The 21741-nt window shown below is 46.5% G+C and overlaps 1 protein-coding gene across 1 annotated transcript in view; it reads left to right on the forward strand.

Moving 5' to 3' along the window:
* PGPEP1 (pyroglutamyl-peptidase I) overlaps nt 1-21741 on the forward strand; it is an 83855-nt gene that overhangs the window by 18087 nt on the left and 44027 nt on the right. Inside the window, exon 3 of the mRNA XM_029614369.1 lies at nt 6002-6118. Within this exon, the coding sequence (XP_029470229.1) occupies nt 6002-6118 (117 nt within the window). The remainder of the gene's footprint in view (nt 1-6001; nt 6119-21741) is intronic.

Raw genomic sequence — 21741 nt, forward strand, 5'->3', positions numbered from 1 at the left:
CTATCCAAATTTCCATCTCCAGCCATCCTTACAACTGGACTTTATTGGGGCCCAGCTGGACACCGTCCAGACGAAGGCTTTTCTACCTCTAGGCAGGGCGGAGACTCTCGTGGCTCTCGCTTGGGTAGTCTCCGGTTGCTCCCATGTCTCAGCACACCAGTTTCTCCGGTTACTGGGTCATATGGCAGTGATGATGCATGTCATGCCGTTTGCTTGACTTCACATGCGCAGGGCTCTGCCCTAATAGAATTCTTAGCTAAAAATATCTCCTTTGATTACCCAGCTATTATCCTAGGTGACTTTAATCTCCACGTGGTCTCCACCCCTCTCATACCTAGCTGCTCCTCATTCTTAGAAGCAATGAAATCCCTAGGACTCAATCAAATCATAAACTCTCCTACCCATAAAGCTGGTCACTCGCTCAACCTCTTCTTTACCAACCAACACATTGTAACTGAATCCCTATCATGTACACCTATCCCCTGGTCTGACCACTATATTATAAGAACTTTCAACAGCCTGGAAAGTCCCGTCCCCCCCCCCTGTCATATCCACCTCCATACAATTCCGTAAATCTTGCAACAAAGATGAGCTAGTTTCTGCCCTTTCCCTCTCCCTCAACAACCTCAACCTAACTAACGCGGACACCGCTCTAGCGTCATGGAATGAGCACACCCTAACAGTCGCTGATAACATCTGCCCTAATATCACCAAACAACTATCTTCTCAAAAAAATTCAAAAAAACTCTGGTACAATTCTAAACTAAAAGAACAAAAACAAGCCCTCAGAAAAACCGAACGAAATTGGCGTAAAGACCCCTCTCCAACCGCCCTTGCGCGCTACAAAACTTCCGTTTACAGCTACAACAAGGACATAAACACTGCCAAGAAGAATTTTTATGCCACTAAAATACATCAGTATCAATTCAACCCCAAAACACTATTTGAATATGTCACCTCACTCACCAATCTCAAGTCAAATCTCATTCCAGAAGAAGAAGCCAGAACTAAATGTGAACTGGCAACGTTCTTCCATGATAAAGTCAACAAACTCATGACGCGATTTCCTACTGTCCCCCACATACCCCAACATAGTTACGCTGTACAATCCAGTAGCCCCCCTACAAACCTTACAATGTAATGAATCATTACTCAAAAAAGCTAAACCGTCATCCCACCCTTCTGATACCATACCCACAAAACTCCTCCTCACCATACCTGACGTAATAGCCTTTTCCATATCGAATATTATCAATGCATCCATTGATTCCGGTACTGTTCCTAACCCATTAAAACAAGCCATCCTTAAACCCACCCTAAAAAAACCTAAGCTTGACCCAGCTGACCTGACCAATTACCGCCCCATCTCCAATCTCCCTTTTATTGCAAAAAGTTTAGAAAAAACAATTAACCGCCAGCTCACTGACTACCTAGATGAACACCAAATCCTCTCTGCTTCTCAATTTGGTTTTCGGAAGTTACACAGCACAGAAACTCTTCTTCTTTCACTTTCTGATTACCTGATCAAAAGTTTGGATAAAAGGTTATCCCATATACTAGTAATACTAGATATTTCAGCCGCATTTGACACCGTGAGCCATCAGATCCTCCTCAAATGACTTTTCGAGGTTGGAATAACCGGTCTTGCACACAACTGGTTTAGCTCTTACCTTTGCAACAGAAATTATAAAGTCAAAATTGGCAATTATGAATCCCAGGAAATTCCCCTCACACAGGGAGTCCCTCAAGGCTCCTCACTCTCATCCACCCTATTTAATATTTACCTGCTACCCCTCTGCCAGCTCCTCTCCAGCCTTAAGCTACCTCACTATTTGTACGCCGACGATGTACAAATCCTAATTTCTATCACTGAATCTATACCCAAAGCTCTTGAAATCTGGCAAGCTACTCTCACCTCAATTAACCTTTTAAGCTGTATCCAACTTGCTCTTAACACCACAAAAACGGAACTCATGGTTATAGCACCTCCTACACCTTTAAATACTACGCTCATAACATGCACTATTCCGCCTCTCATACAATACTCCTCCCAAGTCCGGGACCTAGGAGTCCTACTTGACGACCATATGACACTCAAAAAATTTATTAATGCAACACTCAAAGTTTTTTCAAGATCCACACACTCAAAAAAATTCAAACCACTACTGCACGTTTCCGATTTCTGTACTGTTTTACAAGCCATGGTCTTTTCGAAAATTGACTATTGTAATGCACTACTACTAGGCCTACCCAAAAGTTTCATACACCCACTACAAATTTTGCAAAACACTGCGGCTCGTGTCCTCACCAACACCACCTCAAACGAGCACATTACCCCTATCCTTAAGGGCTTACATTGGCTCCCTATTCACTCTCACATTCAATACAAGGCATTATCTCTCATCCACAAATCTCTCCACAACCCAGAAATGAACTGGTTCTCTAACTCTTTACAATTCCATATATCTAACAGGCCAACTAGAAATCAATACTTAGCCACCCTGCAAACCCCCTCTCCAAAAACATTTATTTATGCTTCCACTAAAGCCCATGCCCTGTCCATCGCTGGCCCCACGTTATGGAACGCCATGCCCTCTGACTTGCGTCTGGAACTGTCCCATAAGTTATTTAAACAAAAACTCAAGACGTGGTTATTCACTCAAGCCTATACATGACTCATATTTCGTCCTCCATAGCCTCCATTTGCCAATCCTTTCACTTTTTATATGGCCGCCCCCACCTTTTCTTCTCTCCTCCTCCCTAGAGGTTCTCATTGGTATCTTCCATTCCCGTATATCCCGTATATTATCACCACTTGGCTCTAATGATGCTTTCTTAACTCATCCTTACACCTCTCCTAAGATGGAACGTCTATCACTACCTCTCTCTCCCAATTTTGAACTCTCTCTCCTACCTTCCTACTCCCCCTACCCCTCTGTCATACTAAGTTATGTCCTCCAACGGTATTCTTTCCTTAAGCTATGCTTAATTAATATCCTAAGTTGTTTTTATGTAATATTTACACCGTTCTACGTTTTATTTAATGAAGGCAATCCTTGTTTCCCCCCGCCACATTCTTGAGTTGTTCATTGTAATGGTTATTATTTTGCTTTATGTATAACGCTATGGCATATAGTTTATTAACTTTTACTATTTTGTTCTATGTATAACGCTATTGCATATGTAATATGTTCTCTGTACACCGATGTGATATCTCGATAAACGGCGGTATATAAAAACCAATAAATAAATAAATGTCACATTCCCAGTGGTGCCAAGCTACACATGACCTAAGGATTCGTGTCCTAGTCACCACGTTCCTTTGGCAATCTCTCATGTGGTGGGCGATGCCCTTCTGGAGCCTGCAGCCCCAGATTATCCTTACCACGGACGCATCCCATACGGGTTGGGGAGTCCATGTTGCAGGCCTCCACACGCAGGGTCTTTGGCCCTTGCAGGAGTCGCAGTCCCAGATCTGCTTCCTGGAATTGTGGGCGATCTGTTACGCCCTACAGGTATTCAGAGCAACTTCTCAACAAAGTGGTCCTTGTTCAGACCAACAATCGGGTAGCTATGTGGTATCTGAATAAGCAGGGAGGAAAAGGGTCATGTGCCCTCTGTCAGGAGGCAGATCAGAACTGGTCATGGGCCATCAAGAATGGCATTCTCCTCAGAGCGGTGTACCTCCCTGGAGTGGACAACGTTCTTGCAGACTCCTTGAGCTGAGCCTGCCAGCCTCACAAGTGGTCCCTCGATCAAGATGTAGCACACAGCATCTTTTGCTTGTGGGGGACCCCGGGCATAGACCTCTTTGCTTCCCCGGAGAACAGGAAGGTGGATTGCTTCTGTTGCCTAGGCCGGATGAGCAGAGGATCGGTGGCAGATGCTTTTTCGATTCACTGGGGCACTGAGCTGCTATATGCTTACACTCCCCTTCTGCTCATCTCAAAAACACTCCAAAAGGTCCAACATGACAGGAGTACCCATGATCCTGATTGCACCCTTTTGGCCTTTCCAGGTCTAGTTCCCGCTTCTATGGGAGCTTGCCTCAAGCCACCCCCCCGATTTGGCTGGGGACTGCTCCAGACCTAATCTCTCAAGACCAGGGCAGGCTCCGCCACCCCAACCTCTGAACCCTCTCTCTCACGGTTTGGATGTTGACCGGATGGCTTTACAGGCTCTGGGCCTCTTGGAAGGCATATCGCGAGTCCTGTTGGAGTCCAGAAAACCCTCCACTAGAAAATCCTACAATCTCAAGTGGAAGCGGTTTTCAGCTTGGTGTATGGGGTGCGGTCTGGATCCCTTCTCTTGTTGCCTACCGAAGCTTTTGGACCACCTGTTGCCCCTCTCCGAGTCTGGTCTGCAGACCATGTCGGTGAGGGTTCACCTTAGTGCCATCAGGGTAGGGATGGGACCTCCCTTTCCACCCATCTGCTTGTGGGGTGGTTCATGAGGGGCTTGTTACAACTTAAGCCCCCCACTTAGCCACCAGCAGTTTCCTGGGATCACAACATCATAAGAACATAAGAAATTGCCATGCTGGGACAGACCAAGGGTCCATCAAGGCCAGCATTCTGTTTCCAACAGAGGCCAAACCAAACGTCATCCTATCTCAGCTTATGAAGGCTCTGTTTGAGCCATTGTGGTCCTGCGACCTGAAGTACCTATCCTGGAAGGTCATCCTCTTGGTTGCGGTTACTTCAGCAGGCAGGGTGAGGGAGTTGCAAGCTCTGGTGTCATACTCCCCTTATACAGAATTTTGTCATAAGGTGGTTTTGTGTATGCACCCGAAGTTCCTTCTTACGGTGGTCACGGAGTTCCATCTTGATCAATCCATTGTGTTGCCTTCCTTTTTTCCAAGGCCGCACGATCACCAGGGTGAGAGTGGGCTCTGCACACTTTCTGGATTGAAAAAGGGCTCTGGCCTTTTCCTTGGAACGGATGGCACCTCACTGCCTGTCCACTCAGCTCTTTGTCGTCTTCGACAAAAACAGATTGGGGGTTGTGATATCTAAGCAAATCTTATCCCATTGGCTTGCAGACTGTATTTCTTTCTGCTACGCTCAAACTGGCTTACAGCTTGAAGGCCATGTCAAGGCTCACTCCGTGCAGGCTATGTCAGTTTCGGTGGCTCACTTGCATGCAATCCCCATTCATGAGATTTGCAGAGCAGCAACCTGGAGTTCTCTCCACACGTTCGCCTCACATTATTGCTTGGATAAGGATGGCCGGTGGGACAATCGTTTCGGACAGTCAGTCCTTTGTAATCTCTTTCAGCACGAAACCCAACTCTCTCCCTCTGTGGGCCCTTCCCTGGGTGCAGTCCTGCTCCTCTAGTTATTGCAGCTCTTGCTGTTGTGCACATTGGCACCTGTTCTATGCTGCACAAGTTGGGAATGGCCTGGAGCTATTTAATCACCCATATGTGAGGACTACCATCCTGCTTGTCCTTGGAGAAAGTAGAGTTGCTTACCTGTAACAGGAATTCTCCAAGGACAGCGGGATGTTACTCCTCACGAAACCCACCTGCCACCCCGCATAGTTGGGTTTCTTTTGGTTTGTTTTATTTTTCGCGAACTCTGTTCTAAGACTGAAGAGGGACACGTGGACTAACATCCTGCTGTCCTTGGAGAATACCTGTTACAGGTAAGCAACTCTATCTACACTAAGGAAAACTAAATTATCAGGTAAGTAATTTCTCCATTTTGGATGGGTAAGGAAAAATTATTTCCAAGAAAAACGTGATACAGCATCATGCTGTCTGTACTGTGAGTTTTGGTTGAGGATCCACTTTAAGCCCTGAACCCATTTGTTGCTTCAGCTGCATTACTGTGCAGGCCTCATGAACCACCCTGGGCTGCATAACTTGGAAACCTGTTTAATCCCCAGACTGAAGGAACAACCCATTTACTTGTCACTTTTCTTCTTACAGACAGACATTTCCACATACTTGACTTCTTGTCCTAATGATTTATCTTTTTTTTTTCTCCTTTCTTTAAAGGAATTAGAAAAAATGGGCTTGGGAGATGGTGTGGATCTGCATGTTTATGAAGTTCCTGTTGAATATCAGACAGTACAAAGATTAATTCCAGCACTATGGAAGAAACACTGTCCAGAAGTGAGTAAAACAAAATATATAATCCCAGTCTTGTCTGTTGGTGTATGTATAAGTATAAATGGAAAACAGATGTGGAGCGTTTACGCAACCATTAACCTGCTAAAGAAATGCTTTGTATTCACAGAAACATTCCTTTGTTCTCTCATTGGTTAATATCATTGCTTCTAACCTATTTGTAGAACTTTACATATAGAAGCACCTGTGGCATACAGTTCATTTTCTGAGGTCACATTTAATGGATAAGGTAACTTTTTTTTTTTTTTTTTTTTTTAAGATTTGAAAATTTTTATTGGCTGACACCAAAAACAATAAACAGGTACAGCAAAGAGAGAAAATGTGCACACAGCCAAAATTTAGCCCCCCCCCCCCCCCCGAAGTGTGAAATAAACTCAGCAAGACATCAGATAGCACTGTAAACAAAAGGAAAAAGATCACGAGGCCAGAGTCACAGAATATGTGAGCTAGGTGATGGTGGGAATACAAGCGTTGGATGACCACCTGTAAAGATGGTACATTTATTTGTTTCCACACCCTAGCCAACTCACATCTGGCTGAGATGAAAAACTTGCAGGCAACGATGCTGAGAATGTTTATCAAGACCTTCCACTGGTAGGTTAAGTAAAATGAAGTGTGGGTTGAAAACCTCCCCCGCCCCCCCAATAACTGATACCCAATCTGCAACCTGTTTCTAGAATGAGGCCACAGCCATACATTGCCAGCATTTATCTGATACAGTAGAAAAATACTATGTAGCTTAATTGGAGTCAAATACCAATGATACAAAATCTTGTTGCAATGTTCTGCAGATTAGCGGATATAGAACATTTAGCAGTGCGGAGAAATATTAAATCCCAATCATAGTTGCTTAGTGGGTTCCCTAAATCTGTGTTTCAGGCTCTGACATGCCGAAAAGTTTCATTAGAGCAGCCATTAAGAATACAGTAAAGTTTGGAGATATGATCCCGTAATTTATCCGATTGCTCACAATAGTTTTCAAATAGGGATTTAGAGAGCTGAAGAATTTTGGCCCGCTTCAGCAAATTGATAAAGTGTCTAATTTGAGCATAAGCTAAAAAATCCACAGAGCCCAGATGATATATATCTGCTAAGTCACCAATGCTGTAAAGGGTAAGCAAATGGCCAACACACATGATCCCATGATCAGACCACTTTGCAAATGACTTAGAAAGAAGGCCAGCTGAGAATGAAATATTGTGAAACGAAGGCAAATAAAAATAGGTGCTGTTACCCACTAGTCAAGGCTTCCATTGTCGCCAAATCTGCATGGTATGCTGCATAGATATCAGGTAATACTTCATTGGCCGCCAAGTGGAGCAAGGTTGCCAAGACAAGGTAGCTAAAGGCATTAGCCCCTCCAAAACCTGTTCCAGCAAAACCCACTGTTTCACCTCTGTCTGCCTATGCACATCCACCAAAGCCCGCAGTTGAGCGGCAGCAAAGTACCACAGCAGGTTAGGCACCCCTGAGTCCACCTCGGAGCTTGGGATGAAATAAAAACCGATTGGGCCACTTGTGGTGGGTGCTAAATAAAGGCAAAAATACTCTTTTGCCATAGCTGTAATAAAGCAGAAGAAATACAATGGGAAGAGTGGCGAAAAAAATAAGGAAATCAAGGAAGAACATTCATTTTAACACAAGCAATGCGGCCCAACCAGGAGAAACTCTACCAAATCTTGCTCAATAGTTTTCAGCAGCAGAACATAATTTAGAGCATATAAATCTGCTACATGAGCCTCCAAGTGAACCCTCAGATACTTAAGAGACTGCTTGGCCCACTTAAAGGGATACCATTGCTTGATATTGCACACCTTAGTGGCTGTTAAATTAACATTCAAGGACTTCTGGTGATTCTCTGAACTGACTGGACACGTTGCTTAGCTCCTGTGGGGACCTATTCATTTTCTTGAATAACTTCTTACATTTTTCGCATACTCCTTAATTCTTTTTTTTTGGAAGAGATGAGCAAAGATCCTTCACAAGGTTCTTTACCAGCACTGTGGGCCGAGAAAAGGTCGAAGCCCTTTTAAAAAAACAAAAAAACAAAAAACTAATTGGGCTAAATTGCCGGAGCTGAACAACGGCCTGATTGTGCCTTCCTCGGAGGATGAGGCGAATGAAACCCCGGTAGTTAAGGGAGACGTCCCATATAAAGTGGAAAACCTGCTGCAAAGATTACCTCCTATCTGGATCCCCGGTTGGGAGTGGTGGTCGATTAAGGTAGCCTAGTTGGTGGACATGGTGCGTGATCATTCAGGGAAGCTAGAGGAAGCAGACTCGTATCTCTGACCTGGAAGACACAGTAACCTCACTGAGTGCTAATGTAGAGGCAACATACCTCTGCTGGTCAAAAAATGGACATTTCCTAGCGTGTAGCAGATGGACTCGGGACCAATGGATATAGTGTGCTCCTCATAGCAGTAGGAGATGGAGTCAGATTTCAATCTGACGTCAGCCCTAGTACATATACCCCTGCAGGAAGCTCTGCTCTTCAGTATTTCTCTGTCTCCATAGCAGTTCGGGACTCTATCCACGCTTGCACAGCATTAGAGTATTCTAATCTAAAACATAGAAGAAATCTTACCTCTATAGACGAGCCCCGCTCTCCTGCGGTGATACCTACGGGTCCCTCCCCCAGTTGAGAATTACTGAGGTGATTTCCGCGCTCCCTCAGAGGTAGGCCTCTGTCCGGCAGCCGGTTCCCGGCGTGGACTTAGCCCCCGGCAACGCGTGCGGCTGAGAGGCAGCAGGTGCAACTTCAAGCGTGGCGGTGAAGTTACTTTTCCCTCTCCCTCCGCAGCCGGAGACTACCCGGAACGAAAGCGGGAAACGCTGAGACAAGGTAAGGTAGAAAACTTCTTAAGTCTCCGGTCTCCAAGGCTCGAATCGCCGCACAGATCGCCAGCCGGTGTCAGTGCTACCGGGTTGATTAGCCCTATCTGGCTAGACCCCGGTCTGATACGAGGGTCCTCTCACGTGTAGACCCTCCGAGGTGGTCACCATATTGCTCGCGTGGTCGCCGGCGCCATTTTCACTTGATCACCACCCTGTCCACAGATTCGATCCATGCGCACAGAGGCGAGCCGCGCGCACACCGGTGCGCACATAAGTGCCGTACATACAGCGACGTGCACAAAGGCGCCGGGTGCACAGCCACACGCTCAGCTTGCCGGGCGCATAAGTAAACCCCGTGCGTACAACGGCGAGCCGCACGCACAAAATCACTTGTGCGCACCGGCACGCGCACAAAGGCGCCGGGTGCACAGCTACACGCTCAACTTGCCGGGTGCATAAGTAAACCCTGTGCGCACAGTGGCGCGCGCATCATATTGAGCATGCATCTGACCTAGATGCACAACTTCGGCGCACCCGGAGCGCATAACTCAGCCTCCCGACGTACGCTTGAACGCACAAACCGCAGTTTTCTGCAAGCCTACGCGCACAAACCATAGCACCACCGGACAAGAAGCTGAAGGCTCAGGGCCTCTGCCCAGCATGCCACATCAGAGCTGCGCAGCATGAAGAGGCCACAGCCCTGTGTTTACAGTGCAAGGAGGCTCTGGGTGAACCTGGCCAAGGTCCTTTCCAGCCAGTACTGGGATCCACCGACAGTATACCGGATCTGGCTACCCCTAGCGGGAGCCTCCCTAAAACAGGGCTCCCCGGGGCGCAGCGCCTCTCAATTTAGACCCAGCATCTTTCTCCTGGGTAGAATTCTTCAAAGGCCTACATACCTTTGTTCACATGCAACTGGCGCCACCGTTGACACAACCACAGCTTCCCCTAGAGGACCCTAACATCCCAGGACCCTCTAAACCCAGAGAAGTGCCCCTCCCGCCTCAAAGCCCCAACATTGGGGACATGGACACCTCGGACGAGGATCAAGAATCTCTGGAGGAAGGGGAAATCCCTCCAGGAACGGAACCTTACCAAACCATGAGGCGGTTCTTCGCCAAAGACGAACTATCAGATCTCGTGGCTCACAGCTTGAAAGAGCTCGCTATCCCAGGCACAAGTGCCACAGGGGAACCGAAGACTAACCCCCTCCTCGAGGGACTCAGTCAGGCCTCCCGCCATTTCCCTGTGCTGCAAGTCGTTCAACAGCTAATTGACCTGGAATGAGAGGCTCCGGAGGCCATGTTCAAGGGGGGACGGACCCTGGCAGCCCTATACCCCCTGGACCCCACTGCCAAAGATCTCCTGGCATTCCCCAAAGTGAATGCCATGGTCTGCGCAGTCTCAAAGCGCACTACCATCCCAGTCGAGGGAGGAGCGGCACTCAAGGATGCCCAGGACAGACGTCTGGAATCCATCCTCTAACAGTCATTCGACTTATCAGCTATGTCACTACAGATCACTGCCTGCTGTGCTGTGGTGACATGCGTCTGCTTATCAAAGACCAGGAACGCCACCACACCCGTCGAAGCACTAGAACCAGCAGTATCATTCCTCAAGGATGCGACCTCTGACCTGGTGTGCACCACAGCCAGAGGCTTTTCGTCTGTTGTGGCAGCCAGAAGGCAACTCTGGCTCCGAAGCTGGTCAGCTGACCCGACGTCCAAGATGAGACTCACGAGAATGCCTTTTAAGGGAACCCTCCTATTTGGAAGCGAACTGGAGAAGTTAGCCTACAAATGGGGCGAATCCAGAGTACCGCGGCTACCGGAGGACAAGAACAAGAGAAGCCAGCGCCCCTCCCCCTGAATATCTAAGGGCAGGGGATCACAGCGCTTCAAACCATACAAAAGTACATATCAAGCATCTCGCCCCGCAGGCAGGGGCCAGTCCTTTCGGAACAAACACAGCAAAAGGGGAACTGGCGTGGGTCCAGGCCCCAGCCGCACCCCGCAATGAAGATCAACCGACCCATCCACAGGAAGAAGCCATAGGGGGCATAAGAACATAAGAAATTGCCATGCTGGGACAGACCAAGGGTCCATCAAGCCCAGCATCCTGTTTCCAACAGAGGCCAAAAACCAGGCCACAAGAACCTGGCAATTACCCAAACACTAAGAAGAACCCTTGCTACTGATGCATAATAATGATGATGATAACTTCGGACAAGTGGGTCCTAACCATCATTCGAGAGGGATATTATCTGGACTTCCACAACATTCCTCCAGAAAAATTTGTGAAATCTCCCTGCCACGACCCTTCCAAGAGGGCGGCAGTGGAAACCACACTGACCAAATTGCTAGACTTAAAGGTCAAAATGCTGGGGCCCGCGCATTGACAAAATACTGGGCACTATTCCATCTATTTTATCGTTCCCAAGAAAGAGGATATTTCCCGGCCCATCCTGGACCTCAAGTTCGTCAACCGCCACCTAAGGGTACCTCGCTTCCGCATGGAAACCCTACGCTCGGTCATAAGGGCGATACAGCTGGGAGAATTTCTCACATCCCTGGATCTGTCAGAAGCCTACTTGCACATCCCGGTCCATCACGAGTATCAGCGTTTTTTTACACTTCACGATCCTGGACCACCACTACCAGTTCCGGGCACTACCCTTCGGGCTAGCCACAACACCCCGAACGTTCACTAAAATCATGGTGGTTGTGGCGGTGACACTGAGTAAAGAAGGAATCCTCGTACACCCATATCTGGACGATTGATCAGGGCAAAGTCACCAGAGGAAAGTCATCAGGCGACCACCAGAGTCAAAACCCTACTGGAGAACCTCGGGTGGGTGGTCAACACATACAAGAGCTGTCTGCAGCCCTCCCAATCTCTGGAATACCTGGGAGTCCGGTTTGACACCAGAACAAGACAAGGTCATTCTGACTCCTCCAAGGAGAGCAAAACTGATGAACCAATTGCGAAACCTGTTAAGCAGTCTTCGCTCCAAGTTCTCGGTCTCATGACATCCACACTGGAAGTGGTTCCATGGGCAAGAGCTCACATGCGACCCCTACAGTGTTCCCTTCTGTCACGATGGAATCCGATGTCCCAGAACTACTCCGTTTGCCTTCAGCTCCCAGAGGAAGTTCGAATCCAGCTACAATGGTGGCTACAAGAAGACCATCTGAGCAAGGGAGTAAGGCTATACCCGCCGATATGGATCCTGCTCACATCGGATGCGAGCCTACAAGGGTGGGGAGCCCAAGGAAGAGTCGGGATGGAGCATCAACCGACTGGAAGCACAGGCAGTCAGCCTGCCTATGGTTCAGTCACAGACTCCAGGGTGAATCGGTCAGTCATGTTGGACAAAGCCACAACAGTGGCCTACATCAACGCCAGGGAGGAACCAGAAGCCAGCAGGTGTCCCTGGAAATAGACCCCCTAATGGCATGGGCGGAATCAAACCTACAAGAGATCTCAGTCTCCCACATCGTGGGAAAAGACGTTTCTGCAGATTACCTCAGCAGAGAGAGTCTAGATCCAGGGGAGTGTAGGATGTCTGCCACAGCCTTCCAGTTGATAGTAAACCGCTGGGGAACACCAGCCATGGACCTCCTGGCAACCTGGTCCAACACCCAAGTTCCCAACTTCTTCAGTCACAGACGAGAACCACAATACTAAGGGATCGATGCCCTCGTCCAGGCCTGGCTACAGGAAGTCCTGCTATACGCCTTCCCTCCGTGGCTGCTACTGGGCGGGATCATCCGCAAGATAGAACACCAGAGGGGACCAGTACTTCTAGTGGCCTCGGACTGGCCAAGTAGGCCGTGGCATGCAGACATGCAAAGACTAATGACAGGGAGCCCTCTACCCTCCACACTGGGATCTGCTTCAACAAGGCCCGATCCTCCACGAAGACCCAACTCTATTCTCTCTTACAGTCTGGCCCTTGAGAGGGCACGCCTGAAGAAGAGCAGATACTCGGGGGCGGTAGTTGACACTCTGCTCCGAGCACGCAAGTTTTCCACATCTCTAACCTACGTACAAATATGGAGAATATTCAAAGCCTTGTGTGAAGACCGCGACATCCTTCCGCGGACAGTCAAAATCCCCACAATCCTGGAATTCCTGCAGAACGGTTTACAGAAGGGGTTGTCTCTCAACTCCATCAAGGTGCAGGTGGCCGCGTTGGCCTGCTACAGAGCCAAGATAGAGGGTGGTAGCCTTGCCTCTCACCTGGACGTCTCCTGCTTCCTGAAAGGGGTCAAACAGATCCGACCATCTCTGAAGTGGCTGGTACCTTTATGGAATCTCAGTCTAGTCCTAGACTTCCTAGCAGGAGCCTCCTTCAGACCCACCCGCGGTCTGTCCCTCCGACTACTAACATTGAAGACTTCATTTCTAGTGGCAGTCTGTTTGGCCCGTCGCATCTCCAAGCTTCAGGCACTGTCCTGTCGAGAACCGTTCCTTAGGTTCACACCGGGATCCATACAGCTACGCATGGTCCCCTCCTTCCTTCCAAAAGTGGTTTCTCACTTCCATCTAAACTAAACCATCTCGCTGCCATCGCCAGACAAGCATAAGGACTCGGAAGAATCTCGCTGCCTTTGCCATCTTAACGTCGGCAGACTCCTAGTCAGATACCTGGAAAGGTCAGAATCCATAAGGAAAACGGACCACCTATTCATCCTTCACAGCAGGAAGAAACAAGGGGAAGCAGTCTCACGGGCAACCATTGCGGCTTGATAAAAGAAGTCATCAAGGCGGCCTACCTAGAGGCAGGCAAGCCTCCACCTCTACAAGTCAAGGCACGATTCCACTAGAGCCCAGGCAGTGTCCTGGGCGGAAACCAAGATGCTGTCACCCGCCAAGATCTGTCAGGCGGCGACATGGTCCTCCTTTCACGCCTTCTCCAGGTTCTACTGCCTGGATGTTCAGGCTCAGGAGGACACAGCATTCGCAAGGGCAGTACTAAGTGGGCCACAAGCAGCCTCCCACCCGGTTTGGGAGTAGCTTTTGTACATCCTATTGGTCCTGAGTCCATCTGCTATACTCTAGGACAGAGCTTTCCAAACTTTTCATGTTGGTGACACTTTTTAGACAAACACAATTTCGGGACACAGTAATTCAGTCTACTAGCAAACCAGAGGTTAAAGGTTAAACGAACGAAATGTATTTCGACAATTTACATGTGTTTCCTTAATTATATACATAATAGGTTGTGTTGTGAAACATTTTATCTTGTGAAAACCTTTCATTTATATTAAAAATATATAATTTCCAAGATTAATATTGTTATAATTTATGAATAACAATAATAAAACAAAGTTGTGTTGTTCAATTTACCTCTTTAATGAGATATATGAGTTTGATGGGATGAACACAGCTTTTGAATATTTGGTGTTAATAAGAAAGTCCAAAGGGTCTTCTGCGTAATTTTAAAAAGCTGGCCAGTTTCACACTATAAAATTATTGATAGCCTCATTTAACTAATTATATATGGCTATGAGAGTGAAGCCTGGAATTTATAGGAAGGGACAGAATGTCAATATAAATCGTGCACCTCCAGTTCTGTAACTCTGTGCATCCACTGAAATTCCCCCAAACAATGGAGCTTGGATGTTTCCCTTACAGCTCATCATACTAAAAGATATTTTCAAATGCTGGTGTCACCTCACAGTAACAGCAGCACAAACACCTTCCACTGCCAGGCACATTGTGAACTAAAATAAAACCTCGCAAAAAAGACACTCAAATCTATACTGCAATCCCATTGTAACATAACAGTAATAACACCAAGGACTCAAACAACAATAACCCTACCTGTGAAAAAGCAAGGGTAAATATTACACTGGGTCCTAGAATACCAATACACCACCTACTGAGGAAACGAAACAAACCAGATTGCTATAGATCCCTATGCTAGCAGATTCTCTCATAATGGTCACACACACAGAGCAGAGACAGACCCTCACCAAATACAGAATACAAAATAAAGGAGCACAAATTAGACAAAAACTGAAATGGAAACCCCAAGAAGCCAGACTCTGTGTATTAACAATGGAAAAACAGAACCACCATTCCTCATAAAACAAATAAAATCAAAAAGCAAAGCATCAGTTATAATAGTAAAACCATACTATTTATTTATTTATTTCTAATTTTTATATACCGAAGTTCTTGTAGGGACTACAAATCACTCCGGTTTACATAAAACAAAGAACTGCTCAACAGAGCGGAGCTTTACATGGAACTGTAGAACATATGGAACAGTATAACTGGTAGACAATTTAACATAATGATAAATAAAAATAATAGTTTAACTGGTAATAAATAAAGAATTATATTATTTAATATAAGCAGTATAACTATTTAACATAGAAATAAATATTAACAATGCCAAATATATATATGAGATAAAGTGAATTTTGAACTCAAAGATAGTTGTCCTGTTGCAGATTCTTAAAAGTAGTATTTGGTACAGTGTCCATAATTAAGGGATACCTAGTAATAAGGAAGTCTGTCCGTCACAGTAAAATTAAGCGTCAGGGAAAGCTTGTTGGAAGAGAAAAGTTTTCAGTCTTTTTTTGAATTCTTGGTGACTGGGTTCTAGTCTAAGATCTGGGGGAAGCGTGTTCCACTGGTGTGGGCCTGCTGAGGATAGCGCTCGTTTGCTCAATGATTATTTTATTTGTGGAGCATGCAGTGTTCCTCTGTATGCGCTTCTGATTGGTCTGGAAGAAGTGTGCAGTTGGAGTTGAGAGCTTAATGTGATGGGAGCTAGTTTGTTTGTCGCTTTGTGGATGATAGTGAGTGCCTTATAGAGTATCCTTTGTTTAATGGGAAGCCAATGTAAGTTCTGAAGGATTGGGGTGATATGATCTTTTTTGTTGGTGCTGGTTAGAATTCTAGCAGCTGAATTCTGAACCATCTGTAATGGTTTGATGGTGTTGGCGGGTATACCTAGTAGCAGGGAGTTGCAATAGTCAAGCTTAGAAAGAATGATGGATTGTAGTACTAGCCTGAAGTCTGAGAAGAAAAGGAGGGGTTTAAGTTTTTTGAGGACTTGCATTTTGTAAAAGCAGTCCTTTGTGGTATTGTTTACGAACTTTTTTAGGTTTAGATGATTATCAAGCCAAGCTCCAAGGTCTCTGACGTCAGATGAGAACGTGTTGTTTGCGTTTGGTAGAGAGAGGCTGGAAGAGATTGTGAGTGGATCCTGGGAAACAATGAGCATTTCGGTTTTATTAGCATTCAGTACTAGGTTGAGGCTTGAGAGTAGGTTTTTGATGGGCTGTAGGCATTCGTTCCAGTATGTGATGGTTTTTTGAAGGGATTCTGTAATCGGAAGTAGGATTTGTATGTCGTCTGCATAGAGGTAATGGGTAAGCTTAAGGTTTGAGAGTAGATGGCAGAGAGGGAGGAGGTAGATATTGAAGAGAGTGGGTGAAAGTGAGGATCCTTGCGGGACTCCTTGCTCAGTAAGGATTGGATGCGATTCTTTGTTGTTTATCCTTACTTTGTAGAATCTGTTGCTTAAGAAGGAGTGGAACCATCTGAGGGCTGTGCCTTTGATCCCTATGTTGGCTAGTTGGTCTATTAGCATAGAGTGTTTTACCGTATCGAATGCAGCGGAAAGATCCAGAAGAATAAGCAGGTAAGATTGTTTTTTCTCTAGATTAAGGAGGATTGTGTCAGTGAGAGATAGTAAGAGAGATTCGGTGTTTAGGCGTTTTCTGAATCCATATTGAGCTGGGGATAGAATGTAATAATCTTCCAAATAATCTGACAGTTGCTTGTTGACAATTTTTTCCATTAGTTTGGCGATGAGTGGTAAGTTTGCGATAGGTCTAAAGTTAGCTGGGTCTGATGGGCAAGCGTTTGGTTTCTTTAGTAATGGTTTCAGTATTGCCAATTTTAACTGATTAGGAACTGAACCTTGAGAAAGGGATGTGTTGATAATTTCTGCAATTGGTTTTGAGATGGTGTTTGGAATGGCGATGAGGAGATTTGTTGGTATTGGGTCTGATGGGTGGGAGGAAGGTTTGAATTTTTTGAGTGTGTTTTCAATCTCCAGTGAAGAAGTGAGCTCAAATGAATCCAGGCCTGTGTTTAGTTGCGGCAAGGATGTGAGATGGTGTGTTAGGGTAAGGCTGTTGGATGTGATTGTTTGGGTAAGGTTGGTGATTTTTGTTTTGAAGTAGTTGGCTAGTTCATTTGCTTTGTTGAGAGCTTGGTGGTCTGGGATAGTAGGAGGAGATGGTTTGGTTAAAGAGGAGACGTAAGAGAAGAGAGCCTTTGAGTTGAATATGAAGTGGTGTATTTTTTTTCCGTAGAATTCTCTCTTTGTTCTAAGGATAGTATTCCTGTAGGTGTTGAGGAGGGATTTGTAGATGGCATGTGTTGAAGTGGTTGGGTTTTTTTCTCCAGCTTTGTTCTTTTTTTCTAAGAGATTGTTTAAGGGATTTAAGTTCGGGTGTAAACCAAGGTTTCCTATTGTCTACTGTAGGTTGTATGGTTTTGGTTGTAGTTGGGCAGATTTGATCTGCAATTTTATTGTTAATATTGATCCAAGAGGTAGTTGCAGTTGTTGCGTCTGTGAGGTCTAGTTGCTTTAATGCTTCAGACATCTTTTCACTGAGTATATCTGGAGAGCATGGTTTCCTGAAGTGAATGGTGGATTTGTTAGTGGTTTGAGGTGGTGGGTTGTTGATCCTGAGGGTTGTGTGGATAACTCTGTGGTCTGACCATGGAACTGGTGTGCAAGTGGGGTTGGTATGAATGTTAAAGGGTTCGTTAATAAAGATGAGGTCCAGAGTGTGGCCTGCCTTGTGGGTAGAACTGTTGATAATTTGAGTAAAGCCCAAATGGTTGAGAGAGGAAAGAAGTGTTTGGCAGTTGATGGATTGTGGAGAAGCATCTACGTGTAAATTAAAGTCTCCGAGGATTATAGCAGGTTTGTCGGCGTTTATGTGTTTGGCTGTAAGTTCTATCAGTAGAGAGGGATCCAATTCTAAGGTTCCTGGTGGTGCGTAGACTAAAGCTATTTGGATTTGATCGGATTTAAAGAGGGAGAATTCTAGTTTGTTGGAGGAGTTGGTAAGTTGTAAGGTAATATTAAGTCCTTTTTTTGCTGCAAGAAGGAGACCTCCACCTCTTTTTTTGGGTCTTGGGACAGAGAATAAGTCGTAAGATTGTATGGGCAGTTGATTTATGAGTACAGTATCTGTGTGTTTTAGCCATGTCTCTGTAATTGCACAGATATCTGGGCTGACTTCTATGAGGTAGTTACTGAGGATGTCCATTTTTTTGGAGAGAGACTGAGCGTTGAATAGTGTTAAGGTAAATAGAGTCCTAGGAATTGTGTTATCGGTGAGATCATTATTGGTAATAGTCTTTGTTGTCGTGTGATGTGATGAATTGCAGGTTTTGTGTGCTTTCTGATATTGTGCCAGATTTTAGGTATAGTGCAGATGTGCATTATTGTGGCTCAATTGTTTGGGAACAGTGGTGTAATATTGCAAATGGTGCATTAAGTATTGGACAATCTGGATGAGAGCTGTCGAGACTAGTTGAGTGCTGTCAAGGCTGGATGATTGCTGGAGAGGCTGGATGATTGCTGGAGAGGCTGGATGATTGCTGGTGAGGCTAATAAAAGAATATTTTAAAACTACTGATAAATAGGATTTCTATTAATTAAAATCATATACATTTTTTACAATTTCCCAAACACCAATAAAATATTTCAAAACAGCACATATATCAAATAACACCCAATAATTAAAACTAATAAGGATTTTAAAAAGCCCCTGCTGTCCATACGTGGGAGCTCTTGATTTCCAGTCACCCTGATATTGTCCAGGATTAGGAGGTTATCCTCTCTCACACAAACTCACATGTCCATTTTCTCTCACACATACACTGTCACACACACATTCATGCTCTTATACCCACCATAACCTCTCGCTCTCACAGACACTGACACACTCTCAGGCTCTAAGACACTCTCTCCCCCTCCACACACCCCCCCCCCCCACACAAACTCTTACTCCTCTGGATTTTCTCATACACACTCTCTGGCTGCCTCACATACACACAAACACACACACCCAGGCAAGTTCCCAATCATTCTCACACACTGAAACTGACCCCCAGGCAGGCTCCCAGTCATTTTCACACCACTCCCTCACCATCCCCCAGGCATGCACACATTCATTCTCACACACAGGCCGGCACCTATTCTCACACAAACCCCAGGAAGACACCCATACATTCTCATACACAGACACACCCTCAGGCAGGCACCCATGCATTCACACACATACACCCCCAGGCAGACTCCCATTCATACACATGCACACACTAAAGGCAGACCCCCTTTCTTTCTTTTGCCAGCAATCTTGGAGCCTCTCTCATTCCTCTGCTGCCACTGTCACTGATGCCGCATGGCTATTGGGGAGGCGCTGATTGCTGCTATTGGCACTGAAGCCCATTCTGCTGCCGCCTCTGTGCAGGCCCCGTCGGTTTCCACTTACTCCATGTTGATCTCGTACATTGTGAGATCCGCATAGAGAAAGTGCTACTCTTGCACATTACCAAAGATTACATGTGCCAATCAGTAAAAAGTAATTTATTTCTTTTTTTTTACCTTTGCTGTCTGAACTTAGTTTTCTAATCACAGGCTTTTTTGTTCCACCTCCCCTTTCTTATTTTTTTGCCAATTACTTTCATATTGTCTTTTTTTCTATTTCTTTTCTCTCCATCTATCTTCTTCCCTCAAACATTGTCAGGTTCTCATTCTCACATGCTCTCTCTCTCTCTCTCACACACACACACACTCTCACATGCTCTCTCATACAATCATTCATACAGTCTCTCTCTTGCACATGCTGTCTGACTCTCACACACCCAGGCTCTCTCTCACTCCCACATGCTGTCTTGCTCAAGCACAGGCTCTCACTATCACATGCTGTCTCTCTCACACACATACAGGTTCTCACATGCTGTCTCTGCAAACATTCAGGTCCTCACTCCCGCACCCAATCTCTCAACGCACCTCATACACGCACCCAATCTCTCAACGCACCTCATACACGCACTCTACGGGCCCTCAGCCTCTCTCTTACCTCTGGGCCTCCTCTTCACAAGTCGCAGGACGGGCTTTGCAGGGGCTCTGATCTTCTCGGGCCGATCGCAGCAGCAGCCCTGATCTTTTCGGACCGATCCGTGGTGGGGGCCCTGCTACCTCCTCTTCTCGCACGCTGCAACAATGCTGCTCCTCTTCTGCACGCGGCTGATGCTCCTCCCCCTTTCTGCCCGTGCGGCTCCGGCAACATTTTCCTTCCGGGGCCGCGTGGGCAGGAAGGAGGAGGAGCATCTGCACATTTCGACGTGACCTTGTTCTTCGGGCCGTGGTGAGGTGAGCTCCACCACGGTCCTACCGATCTTCCTGCTGTGTGTCTGCGGCACACAGCACAGCGATTCTTTACTGCTCAGCCGCCAGTGGGATGAGGTCTACCGGCAGCCGCATTGGCTCCCACTTGCTGGTGTGTCACGTGCAGCGGGCTTGCGTGACACACCGGCACACTGCAGGCGACACACACTTTGGAAAGCTCTGCTCTAGGAAATGGAGAAATTACTTATCTGATAATTTCGTTTTCCTTAGTGTAGATAGATGGACTCAGCATCCCGCCCACGGCTGCCGACAAACACACAAACCTCGGGTGACAATCCTCGAGAGCAAGACAAACACGGGTAAGCCAAGCTTCCCTCTAAGACACCCATCCGTGTCGGCGTTTCTCAGTTGAGTGCACTGGCGGTCTCCAGCTATAACCACATCAACCAGTTCAAGTTAATCAAGTTATTCAGTCACATATATATCCACAATTGCTTTTCAAAGAGAATACTGAAGAGCAGAGCTTCCTGAAGGGGTATATGTACTAGGGCTGACATCAGATTGAAATCTGACTCTGTCTCCAACTGCTATCAGGAGCACACTATACCTATTGGTCCTGAGTCCATCTGTCTACACTAAGGAAAACAAAATTATCAGGTAAGTAATTTCTCCAATTTGGAAAATCGTTTGCAGCACAATAACATTAGAATTATTGGCCTCCTGGAGAAATTGGAGGGCCGGGACCCTGTTGCATTTGCGGTGTGCTGGTTGCCTCAGCTACTTACCATCCCCAGCAAAATGGTGCTCTCAAGATTGACCAAGCACATTGCATTATTGCTCCGATGCTAGCCTGCAGAAGCTTGCCTCAGGCTTTCATTGTCTGTTTGCACAGTTTCCACTGATGAAGGGGAGGATTCTGAAGGGTCTTTATCGTTCACCTCAGATTTTGTGCTTTTAATGCACAAGACGTTTAAGGCGCGCAGGGCTGGTAAGGTGCAGGGGCACAAGGTAGCTCGCAGAGCACTTGTGTCGGCAGGGCCAGGGGGAGGCTCCTCTGAGGCCCGAAAGAGGGTTCAGCCGCCGAGGTCTGGTGGAGCGCCCAAGGAGAAACGTCTGCTTCGTTCCATGGTCTGTCCGAGGGACAGCACTTCCTCGGATTCTTCAGATCAGGACGACTCTCTGCGCCTGGTTCCTGATCAAGGTCAGGATGTGGACTCAGATGCCCAGGCTCCTCCGTCCAAGCACATGCGATCCCCTCCGGTGGATGGGGATGACCCCAAGGTGGTTCGCTTGTTCCAAAAGGATGAACTGGGTCCCCTTATTCCGGTCATCTTAGGCGAATTGGGAATTGATGCCCCTCAAGAGGATT

Source organism: Rhinatrema bivittatum, chromosome 8 (genome assembly GCF_901001135.1).
Source record: "Rhinatrema bivittatum chromosome 8, aRhiBiv1.1, whole genome shotgun sequence".
NCBI classification, from domain to species: Eukaryota; Metazoa; Chordata; class Amphibia; order Gymnophiona; family Rhinatrematidae; genus Rhinatrema; species Rhinatrema bivittatum.